This window comes from Ischnura elegans, chromosome 4, assembly GCF_921293095.1.
Source record: "Ischnura elegans chromosome 4, ioIscEleg1.1, whole genome shotgun sequence".
In the NCBI taxonomy this organism is placed as follows: Eukaryota; Metazoa; Arthropoda; class Insecta; order Odonata; family Coenagrionidae; genus Ischnura; species Ischnura elegans.
This window is the reverse complement of record NC_060249.1, coordinates 51372473-51388105: the sequence shown is the minus strand read 5'-3', so window position 1 is coordinate 51388105 and position 15633 is coordinate 51372473. Positions and strand designations below refer to the sequence as shown.

At 40.7% G+C, this 15633-nt stretch overlaps 1 protein-coding gene across 1 annotated transcript in view; it reads right to left on the bottom strand.

Annotated features, from left to right (window-relative positions):
- Positions 1-357: 357 nt before the first annotated feature.
- The window catches only part of LOC124157441, a 29164-nt gene continuing 13888 nt past the window's right edge, over positions 358-15633 (bottom strand). The window contains exons 4-8 of the mRNA XM_046532141.1: positions 14028-14305; positions 12070-12201; positions 7362-7588; positions 4067-4114; positions 358-756 (exon numbers count right to left, since the gene is read on the bottom strand). Coding sequence (XP_046388097.1) covers positions 685-756; positions 4067-4114; positions 7362-7588; positions 12070-12201; positions 14028-14305 — 757 coding nt within the window. The 3' untranslated portion in view covers positions 358-684. The remainder of the gene's footprint in view (positions 757-4066; positions 4115-7361; positions 7589-12069; positions 12202-14027; positions 14306-15633) is intronic.

Sequence of the window (15633 nt, the reverse complement as noted above, 5' to 3'; positions counted from 1 at the left end):
TTCGCCGCCTTATATAGCACCGCCCGTCCTCCCCCTGTGCGTTGATTGGTCAATAGTTCACTCTTCCACACTGGGTGCTGATTGGGTAGCCAACAACATTCCAACACTTCTCACCTTCGAGCTGAAGATGAAGGTAGAATGGCTTTCGAAACTGTAGTCAACTATAAGCGACAGACGCGGCTGGTGAATCCGGAACTTGGTAGTCATCATGTACAACGCCGCGGAAACCTACCTACGCACGAAAAACACGATTAAGATAACAATTAAAGCAGGAAAATATCCTGCCGTGATCCCAGGTGACACAATACCGAGCGATGCATCTAAGTTGTGGTACACGACTGACAAAATTTAACCCTCTTTGTACAGAAATAACATTTATTCCCCTTTTAAAACACAAAGAATATATATTGATATGAGAAATAGTTTAGTTTTTTACATTCATTTTAATACTCATTGGTTTTTTTGTGCATGATTTGAAGTTGCATACATCCTGACCTACATAGTTAAGAAGTGATTTCTTGGCACTTAATACTTACTCTCCATTCCACGCTCAGTTTTTTTTTCTCCATAAGGTCATGTGCTCATGTTCTACAAATGCATTTTCTTATGACAGCTAATTTTTCTCATAGATAAAATACACGGAAAACAGGCATAACTGTCGGAAGAAATCTTTAATCGACATTCTTAATAGCCTACGTTGATTCCTTTCTTGGCAGCGACCGGCAACTTCTCTCCACGAAGGAATGGATTGCTGTCCTGAAAAGACAAATGAGGAAGAAATTCATTAAATACCGTCTTATCCTCACATCTTGAAATTTATCAAAGTACCCGAAGTACCCTGGTACCCGAAGACTAAATCGCAATACGTTTGACATAGTTCAATTCTAATTCATCAGCTTTTTCTCATAGTATCATGCATCCCCATTTGTTTTTAAAGAAAGTATACACAGTTTAAGCATGGAAAGTCTACTTTGTTTACTTTACTTTACTTACTGAAAGTTTACTAATTTGGTTTTTACACCAAAGGTTACACTAAGGACCAATTATTTTACAATATTTCCACGCTGTCAATCAATTAACATCACAAAGTCACTGAAAGGAACAGGAGATTATTTTCATCTAAGGTGCATTTACACCACCACCAGACTTTGTCCCACGGTATTTTGTTAAAAAAAACCGTTCAAAGATCCTTGCCCATCATCAATGACTCATTTGAGTATCTATGCGCCTTTCTAAAATCATTATCGAAGCGCTGGATACGGTCAAAAGAGCTGTTTCTTCCAAACTGACAAAAAGTTATGAAAAAATAACGAAAACGTGTACTCGTAAATTTTTCTTTGAACGGTTTGTTTCTGCGAAATGCCACGAAACTCAGTTCAGCGAACAAAGTGGCAGTTTTTAAAGGGGCTGAAAGTTGGGAGGGCAAGTTTAGAAGTAAGGGGTTAACTTGAAAGATATACCTATCACTCACAATGCAACTAAAGCGAAAGTCAAACGATTCTTGACCTTCCAAAAGTCCGAATATACGAGGGAGAATGCTGGCGAGTATAGGATTTCCAGTATCATGAGATTTTGAGCTAATATCCTTTTCAAATATCTTTGCGACTGGCCAAGTCGTGCAAGCTCGGAATTTTTTGAGCGACGTCTTGGCAGGAGGCGGAACCTACGTCACCAGGGACGTGGGATGGGGGGAGAGAGAGGCGGGCGTTGCCATGTTTCCTCAAGAGACTTTGTGCGTGAATAGAAACGGAAGACTGTATCAAAAACCCTCTTTCCACTTGGCAACACAGCTAAGTTGCTCACTGAGCGTTCACCGCAGAGGTCTGAAAGCGACTGAATTTCCCAGAGGTTAGGCTCCGCCTTTCGCATTTTCATTGGTTTTCGGGAAGTCACGTGCCCTGCGCCCGCACCCTACAAGAAACTTGGGCCTGCCTCTCAGTCGCAAACATGTTTGAAATGAACTGTAGCACGCTCGAAGTTCTGTTGCATTATCGCTAGCATCGTAACAATTATGCTTGTTCCCAAAGTTAACATTCAGGTGGAGTTCATGGAGCTACCTCTCCAGCTATGAAAAATCCCACTGAATGCGACCACTACGCAGTAGCTCAGTGCGAGCGCTAATTGTAAGTCATTTCTCAGAGCGGTCTTCCCGGCCGCTACTTTCCTGATGGTTTATTCTGTACATCCGAGTGAAATGAAGATATTCGGAGATCTTTTGGATCTTCAAATGAATCGTTCAATAAGTCATCCATTTCTCAAGGCAACGACGATGATACGTTGGAAATGTACCGTTCCCGTGGAAGTGAGCTGATCTAAATGATCTGTTACTCCCGCGCTGTTTGCGGTTACCTAGTGACCTTACAAACAATACCCGTATTTGTCTAGGCAATAACAAAATCATCCCATTTTCGTTCAAATACGGGTGGACGGAAATACCCCTGTTACACATAAAAACATAACTACCAAGGTAACTTATAGCAAACCTCAATAAAACATGTTCAAGTCCAAAGAGTTATCATGGGATTCAGGCAAGGATGTTTTCGAGTATCTTAAGCTTGGTCCTGAAAATCCTTAACTGAGAGCTTCCTTAGACTCAGGAAAGGTGAAGTATGACTAGAATAACACACAATAGATAGATTCGGGGATAAAAAAATCGGAAAGGGGATTACATCCAATTGATATCGTCCCAACTAAGTGCTACTGAGCAGGAAGAGTATCGAGGGGTTCAATCACTAACGAAAGTTTTGTAGGGTACAGCCTTAAGGGTATCCTTCTCATTGAAACACTCTCAAAATTCACCCCCTCTCCATATTGAACCTCTCTTTCCCCAAAAAATCCTTTCGTCTTGGACTCAATTTCTCGTCTGCAATGGGACGTAAGCCGTAAGAAATTGCAAGTCTCTTATATGAGACAGATTAAAAATCAAAACACACACGGAAAAAGCTGAGATCCGATATTGTGTCTATCATTCGAGACTAAAGTTTTCATCGCGTTTTTTTTACGCATGATTCAGAATTTTTCCGGTGCATATTTTCAAAACGTATTCTTCTATGCCCACCTTTTGCGCTCTGTAAAACTCAGAATCCTATTTTTTAATTAATTTAACCACACCGAGCGACTCGATAAAAGTCTCGGTGGTGTTAACTACCGAATTTATTAATATAATTCGTAATATTTCGTTCAGTGAATTTTAGGACCTAGTATTCATTCCATAATGTGTTTATTCAAGTTATAAACGCCCTAGCTTTCCCAAAGTTTCATTTCTTTATCATACTGCAATGGTAAATGGGATTACCTCACCCTTCTGGTTTGCGATATCGTGTACTGATAGCATTCGTGCTCAAGACACTCTCTGATTGGCTAGATGTAAGTGGTAGACCATGAGAATGAATTTGACCATATGTCTCACGGCTTGTGCCCATTGTGGAATAGTGTTTAGGCTCTCTTACACCTTATGTCCCATTGTAGACGTGGTATGAGTCTCAATACATCCATACATTCATGCTTGGCCAAAAAATTAATTTAAACAGCATTTTCTTCTAAGACAATGTTGAAGTACGTTATTACAAGCATGAGAATAGACATGTTACAGTACATGCACTTGCCCGTGGCGTAGCCAGAATGACCTTGAGGGTTTGTTTTTTTTTAAGTTTCACCATCACGATCACTGCAAACTAAAGAAATTTTATGGGGAAACCCCCTAAGAAATGTTCGTTAATTTTTATTTGATAAAATTTTGACTTAAATTTTTGAATAGCGATTTTAAAAAGCCTCTACATACTTATTCTCTGTCGAACCTCAACTAAGTAAAACCCTAGAAGAACACCCATTTTGCCTATGTTCAATTGTAACTCCCAATATTCATTCCCCTAGCTACGCCACTGAGTCCAAGATTTCTTCTACATCATAGAGATTTTTCATTTCTACATCATTACTTCACAAATACTTTCTGAAAATTTCGTGAAGAACGATAATGAACATTATTTCGTGAACATTCGATAATGGACAGCACTAAGTCATTTGATAAGCAACACTTATCGTAATATAAAAAGGCATATGGACGCACCTTTTTCACGTGGAATTTTTTCGCAACAAGTGTTTTGTGCTGCTCCACCTGTAAAAGGAAATTAGTTAAAATAAGTCTATTGCTCACCATTACGCAACATGACTTATTTTTAGGCAGATTGTCTGGTATATTAAAAAATACCACTTAGTAGCTTGCTAAGTTCTTACATTTTACTACATGAAAAAATAAACTCTGTGTATATTAAGAGCAATTCTTATCACCAATGCAAAAGCTGTTTTTAACACTCCAACTTTCATTTTTAAGCTTATGTTTCCTCTAATATTTAAGGATTAAATGAAAAAACAGACAGTTACCGGTAATATTAACAGCTAGATGATACGTAATTGTAGCAAGGGAAAGACAGTACTTTTCCAGTTAAAGAAAGAGACCTAGTATCAGACTCGATACACTCCGTTAGTGTTGAAAGTATGTGGTTGCTACGTTCACAAGTTTCCATTACGGTCAAAGTTATTCGTGGAAGATATTGTTTTCTCAACAATAAAAAATAAAAAACCTACGTTGTAATTTAATTGATTTATCTATGAATCCGGAAGTATTTTGGTCCGATTGGCTGAGGTTGGTCATTCGAGGCTAGTAATTAATCAAAATCCTTCTCATTATTATTATAATTAACTTTGCAATTTACACTCAGTCAATAAATATAATGAATAATTTTCAATTTGGAATTATGCAGAGAGGGTAATTCAGTGGACCACGGCCGTGCAAGAAATGGAAACTACAGAAAAGGCAGGTGTGTAGAACTTAAATCAATTTTGTATAAAGTCGATTGATGCCCTAAATAATTGAAAAAATAGCTGCAGATTTGTTTAGGGTGTGAAAGAAGTACATAAAATCTCTGAAAGAATGCATTTAGGAAAAAATATCTCGGACTCGGATTTAAAATAATAAACATACGCTGCTTACTGTATTATAAATCAACAAGCCATCCGGTGCTTTTCGGGATGGATAGTACTCATAGATGTGAGAAACCTGCGAGGGAAAGATGTGGGAGTTCACTGTCACATGGCAGGAATTTTATGTAAAGGAACAAAGCAGGTATGATGATGGTTAGAGATGCGTGAAAGTCGTAAATGCGATAAATGCGGCATAGATGCGATGACTGGACTTTTACGATATTTTTACGCCTACTTGCCTTTTTGGCAGCAAAATTCGTATATTTTGTACCGATCGCAGTCAGTCCGCTGACACTCACCGCTTAAAGCATGTGAGCGACTGGCCAGTTACTACGAGTAGTTCGATGGGACTCTACGTGGCCGCGAACTACAAGTGGGCGCGGGCAAGCTACACCTCCGCCACTATATGTCTTACTCATTAATTTATTAATGTTCTACAACATAATTATTAAAATATTCCGTATTTGTCATATAACTGTGTTTCACTACATTTTATCGTCACCTACCTCATTATGAAAATAAATAATAGACGCTACACAATGCGATAGACTGTTATTGAAAGTGCAATAAAATAAAAATGAAAGTGCGATTTTCACGTATCTCTAATGATGGTATACATATTTAACAGCAACGAAAAAAAAACGATTTCCGTATACCGTGCATGGGATCCGCTCATACTCCGCTCTACAAAATTGATTATTGTGCCCGTGCGTGCGCTGACGAAAAACGTCGAGAGAACGCATACAACAGCAAAAGGGTTTTCACCAAAAGGATTAATAGTTAAGTGTAGAATTCTTGGAGTTAGGTTTTCATATTGACCATGTGAAGAGATGTGCCTACCCGGAAGGATGTCCAACCACATAAGTTGAATGACGTGACGTAACAAACTGTAATGAGAAAATGACGAAAAAGACGCGTTGTACACAACCAAAAGTAGGACTATGTTCTTTGGGAGCATTAGTTGCGCCTATGTACAAACTTTGGTTGCAATCCGTGCAGTCGTATTTAAACGCATAGCGGACAGACAAACAGACATCCTCATTTATGTATACATGTGTAGATGATAGATAAATATGGACATTTCATTACTACCAAAACATTTCTTTGAATATCCGAATATTACCCGTAATAAAGAGTTCAAGGCGCAAAGCGACCTCTACTGTCGAGATTCTGCATAAATTAAATACTATCCACTCCGATGCAATAGTAAATTCTTCATTTTTTTAAAACATAGGTAGTTTCGAAAATCGTATTCCAAAGAATTTCCGAGACTGATATTCAGGAAAGTCCATTTTATCTCACAGCCTAAAGATAATGCTGATTAAGTTGAAATGATAATGTCTTCTCCGTCAAGTAGTTCAAACGAGTGCAATATCTGTGCGTGGGAGCTGTCGCTATCACGAGGCAGTTTGAGAACAGAAATTCAATCAAGTTATCGAAGAAACAAAAAAAAGTCATTCTCGGGACTTTGGACAGAATTAAAACTTGGGGCGTTATCGAAATCGCCAATGAACATGCTAACTTGATTTCCGTCCACTTGATGGCGAAGAACAACGATCTCATATTATGATAAATTATTTATTAGGGAGGAGATCTATCAGTCATCGCCGCGTTAATAGTTTCGGAATTTGGAGATTCTATGCTCCTTTATTTTTAAACTCGGCGACGACCGCTAGATGTCACTTCCATTTGAGACAGTTTGCAAGTCTCCTTCCAAACACACCGATTTTGGACGGCCATTAAAAATCCGGGCGATATTTTATCAGTGGAGCTTACACATACGCCGAATATTTACCGGCAAAAGATCACTTGCTTGCTTGTCGTGATCAACTGGCTTTTTATCGGAACCAGTCGGTCAGTATGCAAGCTCCCATGCCCTCCAATGGTTCACTATTGAAACGTGGACGGCCGATTTTGTTAACGACCTCGGTGTGTGTACAAGAAGCCTAAATTGTCATAGGATATCGTTAAAAGTTAAAAATTAAGGAAAAAAGGTATCTATGGAGCATCATACGACAAAAATGAACTCGCCGTATAGGATTCCTATTAATTTTTACTGGTTCTAATGCCGCAGCTTGTCCAATCATGCGACAAATGTTGATTTATATCCGAATATATTTATAATTTCCACTATAGACTCATACGGCGTTTTTTATACGTTGATGATCATGATAAAAATAAAACGGCAATTAGAAGGCAATACTGTGGTACATTTAACAAAATCTTTTATTATGGATGTAACGAAATACCGTTTAAAAATAAATAGAATGATGGTCCCCTAAAATCCGTTAAATGTGAGTTGTACTGTATATCCCCATTTTACCACCACCGTACTTCATGGACCGCGGAGAGCAAAGGGCGCTACCTCAATCCTCCCTTACCATTCCTCCGCTTCCGATGGCGTCGTCGCCGGCGCCGCCGGATCCACCACCGACCATCGCGGCACCGGCCGCCGCCGCAGCCGCAGAGGACGAGTCCCCGCTGCCGTCGTCTCGGGATCCGGGGCACTTGAACATATGCTCCGAGTCGCACATGCAGTCCTGGTTGGCCTGGAAGTCCCGGCTGAAGGAAGCCGTGTTCTCGAAGGTCTCGAGACACCCGTCGGACTCTGAAAAGACACGGCCACTAGGTAACGACCATAGCAGTGCCAACCTGCCTGATCCAATTCCAGGATGATGAATTCGGTTTTTGTGGGAAGGCTGTTTTTGGTCCGTTTTTTGCCCGCAACCTTACGCAATGTTCAGCTTCAATGGCCTTACTTACCACCTATATGGGCAAGTGGACTTACTTTTGCATTGTGAAGAAGCAGGAGCAGATTTCCACAAATTTTATGTTTATTTTATGACCGGTTTCGCTTACAGCATCAACAGGTACGCCAGGAGCAAATTTTCAGAAATTGGTATTTATTTTACGGCCGGTTTCGCTTACATCCTGGCGTACCCGTTGATGCTGTAAGCGAAACCGGTCGTAAAATAAATATAAAATTTGTGGAAATTTGCTTTTGCTTCTTCCTAATGTTCCGTTTCCACTCCATCCCGCCTAAAACCTCGTATTATACTTTTGCATGCTCATAACTTAGATCAATGTTTAAATCATGAAAAACAATCTAATGTCAAAAAATTTCATCATAAATTCCTTCCCACTATGTCACATAATACTGCATTTTCAGATTCGATTCTATTCTCTATGCTATTCTGTAACGCATTGCAAACAATGGGTTAAATAGGTAAATTACATAACGAATTCAGACTAACAGTGCCAACTAGCCTGCCTATTCCACAGCCAGGTTGACTCTACTGCCCTACCGGTCGTTGCCTTGTCGTCTATCGTTGTGGCACTTTTGCCTGTCAAAGTGTTGCACCTTATTTCTCCTATTTTGTGGGCAGGCAGTTTTTGATCCGTTTATGCACGTTTATTTCCCACAGCTTTGCGTAATCTCAAGCTACAGCTCAGGAACCGAGTTTAAAATGTGTGTACAGCGATTCAGCATCGAACGCACCAACCCATACCACTGCAGTACTTGGTACGACTGAGATAGACCCTGAAGTGTGGCTGCGAGAAATGCAGACAGACTGACACGCTACAAACTTAATAAAACACTAAAACATTGTAGTTTCACTGCAACAATGGTAGTACTCCGGAATTCTACGTTTTCCGCTTTCACAATGAGTGTGGTTGCCAGAGCACGTTATCCACGGCAAAAACAAGGAAATGTATTAAGTTAGGAAAAATTACAAAATTTGCCTTCTACGACTTGAGTTTTCTTTGATACTTCACAATTATTTAAACCACTACATTTTTATATACATAACGACACCCGGGTTACGATGAGTAATAATTATCTTCAGGCGTAAATATGATGTATTTATCTTATTATTGTTAACTGGTCACCTAACGGAGAAAGAGATGAATTTTAAAACGGACCCCAGAATAGGAAAAGGATGGGTAAAGATATTCGTTTATCAGAGTGCTGTCCTGAATTTCAATAATTCTACGATTTTACCTTTAATCGTAGGCTAGTTAAGATACACTGTATGATTTTCAAAACTTGTGTTTCAGAGATTTTTCTAAAATTGATTGAAATAGAGATTACGCGGGACTAGTTTTGAAAATGATAGTGTATCGAAAGTAGTTGAAGATTAAAGGTTAAGTTTTAGAAAGCAAACTTTTTTGTTTTTCCTAACTTAAAACGGAATTCTACAAAGTTAAGGCCTCAGCAATAGGGAACTTGCATATATTTCAGATATAATCAATAGCCCCAAAATTATATAAAAATATATGTTTGCATACCTCGGTGAAAGTTTTTTTATTATTTTATGACGTGGTTTGCGATATTTAATGCATCAAAGTTCACGAAAATTTTCAAATTCAAGTGAGAAGCGAAAACGCCCGATGATTGGCTGGTAGAAAAGTGACGTCATAGTTCAGTACGAGGCACGGCGGCACGGCCATAGTATAGGTTGCATAATTGAATACATGCGACGGCGTGGTTATGATTCATTTATTGAAGTGCAGACGTATCGGAGTTGTTCATAGTGACTTCAGGGCTATTATTTGATCTATTTCTCCTCCATTGAAAGCGATAGATTGCGTAAAGATGAAGGCATATGGTTATTCTTACGCTGATCCTAGCAAGCTTCCTGTTACTGATTCCATCATGATAACAGGGCATTTTAGTGAAACTGTAGACTTCGTCGGCTCGGAAAGTCGATGCCGAGAAATGGAAAGGTAGCTGATGTGCATCTGTAATGTTTTATAGTTCATAACAAAGTGAGACTTGCGTAAAATATTGTCGAAAGCGTATACTCATGTGAAATGTGTATTCTTTTGGCAGTCCGGTAGAGTCTTATGGTGAACTTATTTCCACCTCGAAGCTGTCGATGATACTTTCAACTTAAAAATACCTTGCCTGGAGGGCGACAGGAAGCTCTGAGGAAGCCAGACAATCAATGTTTCAATTAAGTAGCGATAATATAGACGAACTTCCAAAACAATCTACCATCTTGTGACTAAAAACCCCGAAGCCACTTCCTATTCTGCAGAAAGAATCGGTCAATCGCACTTCGATCAATATAATAAACACAACGTCTTCAGGTGTTAATAAGTTACTTTTGAAATGAAATACTTCCTAAATTAGCATTAAAATGTGCATGTTTTCCAAACAGAGTCTTTAATACATTTTGGGAGCTTTTCTCACGATATATCTGAAACCTACTCTAAAGGCGAGCTCATCGTCATTGCGATCGGTTGTCACTTAAAAATTCCGTACCTATCGGAAATCCTAGAGGGATGACCTTCGACGATGACCATGATCACCTGCACTCTCACTATCACTGGAACCCGTGGTGAAAATATCATCCCAATCCAATTTCTATTTGGTTTTAACTGGGAAAGAGCAACATAGAACTGCACATTCTTTGGACAACTTTGGGTTTGACTTTCCCTCAAACACCCCTTTCCCCTGTGGTGCACATAAGTCCAACTTTATACGGTGGCCTGACAACCTTTAAATGGATCCTTGCTTTATCTCTTTAGCCAAGATATAAATTTGCAAAGTACAGCGGCACATTATTTTGACGCCGATAGTAGGAGAAAACGCTGTCTTCTTGGGTGGCAGTCAAATGTATGAGGAACAACGTTGCTCTTTATTTTCATATTTCCTCCCTTGATTTTAAACATATTTATATAAAAAAAGTAGTGGTTTAAGTAATAGTGAAGTATCCAAGAAAACTTAAGTCGTAGAAGGCAAATATTGTTATTTTTCCTAACTTAATAAATAGTGAAGCTTACAAATTTTTATTTCTTCATTTCCAATATGGAGAGGTATCACAAAGTAAATTCTGAAGTTATCAGTCATGCAAAAATTTTCAGTTATAAGATGCGATTGGAGCATGTGAACCCACGACTCAGAAACTTGGAATCTGACATAAGCAGAGACGAAAACGCTAGTCTTTGAAATGTGATGCATGAAATGAAAATTAAACATTGCTTGGTTACCAACGTGGACCTACAACAACCAATGAGGAAGGGGTGACTACTGCTAAATTCAGTTGGCAAAAGAAGAAACGTATTAGTTGTCCACTTTCTACGTCACTGCACGAGGATGACAACCCTAATGGAAGGAGTGGTCGAGGGCCTCTTCCGGCACGACCCTATTGTCCAAGTTTCTGAGCCATGGGTTCAAATACTCCAAATATATTTTTTTACGTTAATTTTCCGGGTTGATAAAGAAACATTATTTGATATCAGGTAAGTTTTCTTTTCTTCTTGATAGTAGCTTTTTTGCTTGACATACTCTTAATTAACTCCCTTCCATCTTTGCCGGAAGAAGATACAATGCTCTTAAAAGACTGGCTATAGAAAGAATAAATTTGGTGTTTCTCGTTCCGTCCAGTGGCGCCAACTCCATGAGCCCTGAGGGGGCCCGAGGCCCCTCAAAAGTTCGTTATGGGTGTAAGGAAAAAATGTTTCAGGCTTGTTGATTTTTCCCGGAGTGTCCACATATCGAGATTCGAGTTATCAGGGTTCTTATGTTGATCATATGAATAGTCTATAATACTTAAAAAATTAAAAAAAAACTCACTTATTATACAATTTCTTGGGACAAGATACCCGGTCCCCCCTTCGATTGGTCCCCCCAATATTTTTTGTAAGTCGGCATCCCTGGTTCCGTCCGCAATTTGGGCGGAATTCGAGAGAGCTTCAGATAAGCCGGAAATTTCATAATTAACACGAAAGAAAAGTGGATTGTATGAAAAAAAGATAATTGGCCTCCACGAGAGCACTGAGTGACTTACCCCAGGTCTCCAGGCTAGAGTCTACACCTTCAGGCGCCTTGATGATAACGGTGATACTCGTTGGTCGGTACGACGGTGAGTGAGGCCGGGTTCGTAGCCTCATGGGCCCAGGAAAGCATTCGATACCGCACAAAAATTCCGACAGGTGTCGGATTAAGGGGCAAATCCCTCACTGCCCTCTTTAGGCCATAAATGAAAACCCACTTTGGGCGCGAATATTAAACACTTGGTTGCCCACCACCCTTTGGGTTGAGGATAAAAAAAGAAGAAGATGGGTAAACCCGACACTCACCCGTGTATCCGATGGGGCACGGATTCGGAGGGTTGCAGTAAGCAGGCAATACGGCGTCGCTCTTCGAGTCAGGTCGGCCGCTGCCAACACCAGTCGGTTTCAGACGCATCTTACCCGGAACGGGTCCACCACCTGCAGACCACGGGAGAGATTCATCTGATTTAAGTACACCGGGACTAGCCACGGCGATGGCTTTACGGATTCACCCGCACTGCGCACATATATTGAGCGAAAATTTCACAGAGGAAAAAATCATTCGTCTTGACCGGAATTCGAACCCGGATCACCCGATCCGGGCCATTCCACCCTGTGGAAATTGTTACATTATGCTGGAAAAGGTTATCTGGACTGCTGAGCATATTATGTGACTAGCAGCCCAAATCGTACGCACTGTGCCACAGCCGAAGAGCTAAGCACGAACTTGCTAGCTTAACTGGCTTAGGCACTCGACAGGAGAACCAGGGGTCCAGGTTCGATTCCCGGTCAAGGCGAATGTTTTTTCCTCCGTGGAATTTTTGCACAACATTTATCTCACTTGACACGCCATATTCTTCATTCAAAACAGCTTAACTTACGGTAATTTGGTGCGACTTTGGGGTTGATAAGTTGTGAAGAAGAAAACATTGGTTCGTACCGGTGTTGACTTTCCTATTTTCCGAGGATCATTCTTTTGCATTTGAAGTTGAAAATTTGGAATTGAAATGTACTCCCTACAAATATTACACAAAAAGGTAACATGGAGTCTTCTTGGGATTTTCATCTGTTTAATGTACAATGCGTTTCAGATATTAAGCCATCTACAGGCACAAGTACCAAAATCAAAATACTCATCATAGTCATAAAAGTATTACCCTATAATATGCACAAACTTTAATTGCTAGGTTTCTGGAGAAGTACCCTAATACCAGATTAATCAATGGCCAACGAAGATGTACAACCAAAGCTTTCAACATGAAAAATCTCAACCGCCTATCGAGAGGTCGTCTAAGGAATTAATGGTCACTAAAAATAAGTAACCTTACCAGTCACCAGTTGATCGCTTGGTGTGCCCAGAAGATGGAGTCTGCATCCCTTCGGAAACGTCGCGTCGGTCAAGTATGTGAAAACTCGACGCAGCTTCAACCCAAAGACCGTGATATTGCAGTGTGTAAGGAAGTAGTTAACTTTTTCCATGAAACATAAATGGATAATATTCTCCGATTCCACCTTCATCCACGTCATTCAAGAAGTAGCCGCTTACCAATCACAGCATAGCTTAACGTAGTCACCCCCAACATGATTTTTCATTTATTTATCAATGCTTCTTTCTTCTGAGGAATATCCTCCGCGTCGCCCAATGTGATTCTAACATCCTGACATGCTTTTGTACTTGGGAGGTTCCTAACTCAGCCCATTTAGTCTCATTCAATTCAGAACTATTCAATCGTCCTCACTCATCTCATTTTACTCAGTCCTGAGATAGCAATTCGTTAAAAAGAGTTGGGTAGATAGTAGGGAATGATAAGTTGCGAGGAAAAACCTACAATCCTCATTAAGCCATTTCCATATTGTTTTCTAAATGGAAAAAATGCGAAAGTCACCACCCGCTTTACATGAGTCTATGACGTCACCTGAGGAATGGTTTATTCACTCACTCGGAGAGAAAAGCTTTCCGAGGGAATGAATCGCTCACTACAGACTCAATAACTCGGAACCAAGTGAGATCGACGCGCGAGGCCGAGGAAGGGCAGAGAGGCATTGAGCCGCTCGACATGCGTTCGTGACGTCATCAACTTTTCTGCGGAAGGGTTAAGGCGGTCGTAATTTTATTAGCGCGAAATAGTTCGAGAAACAGGCGACGTATTGAAAAAAGTATGACACCCTCTAGTGCAAATTTTTAGAATGGGGCACGTAGAAGGCACTGCTGTTTTTTTACAGCTCAGTTTAAAAAAGTTGAAGACTGAGCGCATTATTCTCACCGGTTGCGTGTCCATACTGGTGTCCTCCCCAGAGGGAGCTGTGCTGGAGATACTCTCGGTCCCGGGTCATTGGGTGACCGCCGCGAGGCCCCACTTGGCCCAGAGGACCTCCGCCCCCGGCGGACAGGAATCGCCTCGCCTCCGCCTCCTCTGCGGCAGCCTCCGCCTCCTCCGCGGCCTCCTCTTCGGCCGCCGCCTCCGCCGCTTCCTCTGCTTCGGCTTCCGCCTCCAGTTGCTTCACCTTCAGGGCCCCCAGCGCCAGCGCTGACGGACTGTACCTGTGGGGAAACGGGGGTTTTGGTGGGATTTTTTAAAACCAAATTAAGCTTTAATATGAAAAGAACCGACTAAAATGGCCACATTATATCGCCGTACTAAACTATAGTTCGTTTAAAATAATTTCAGGCTTGATTTTGTGGAAGTTCGCTGTATCCATAATAGTAATGCTGGGTAGACAGTAGGGGATAATAAGTTACGAGGAAAAACCTGCAATCCTCACTAAGCCATTTCCATATTGTTTTCTAAATGGAAAAAGATGCGAAAGTCACCACCCGCTCTACATGAGTCGATGACGTCACCAGAGTTATGGTTCGTTTACTCATTCGGTGAGGAAAGCTTTCCGAGGGAAAGAATCGCTCAATACAGAGTCAATAACTCGGAACCACGTGAGATCGACGCGCGAGGCCGATGAAGGACACACACAAATGGTAACACAAATTGTAATTTCCACTTTTTTAAGTCCACACTCAACACTGACCATGGTTTGAACACATTGTGTCATTTTCATGGTCAATTGAAAATGTATGACATCCTCTATTGCAAAATTTTAGAGTAGAGGACCTTGAAAATTACACAATGAGTTGAAACTATGGTCGGTGTCGAATGTTGAATTAAAAAAGTGTGGAAATAACCATTTGTGTTCTTCACTATGGCTTATTAGTCTACTAGCAGGGACTCTTCGCAGGGCAGGGGAGACCCTGCTAAGGATGCCTAGTTGTACGGCCTATATGCAAGAGCGTGATCAAAATGCTTGTTTTGGCAAACTATGTGGCCCTCTTCAGCGAACTGGAGGGAAAGAAGTGCACTTCCAACGCACGGTCGAAAGTCTCCATTGAGACCATACATCTCAATTTCCCCGTCTAATGTCTCCCAACGCTCGCCCACCTTGCAAACAAATTATCACTGGGTTGGTACAAGGGAAGAGGTAGAATTACACCACAGGGATCAAATTCCAGTCTCTCAAATGGAAAAGCAAAACTCACTTACAAGCACACACACACACAAGCATAAAAGCAACCACAACAAGATCACTTGTGATGGTTGCATGGACCCAAACTAAGGCCTCTTGGACTGCAACAAGGGATTCTTCACAGGGTAGGAGACAAGGGCGTACCCAGGATCGTAACTAGGGGGGGAACCCATGGTCTAGGCGCGGGCAAGGCAAGTTGTGACATTTTAACATGGAAAAGGTGAATGAAACCAACATTTAAAGAAAATTATAGCAGCGCTTTATTAGTTTATGTGATTATTTCCTTGAAAAAAATAGGTTTATTTTAAACTCGATTGTTTCAGGCTTAACTTAGTGAAAATCCATTACAAACAATGA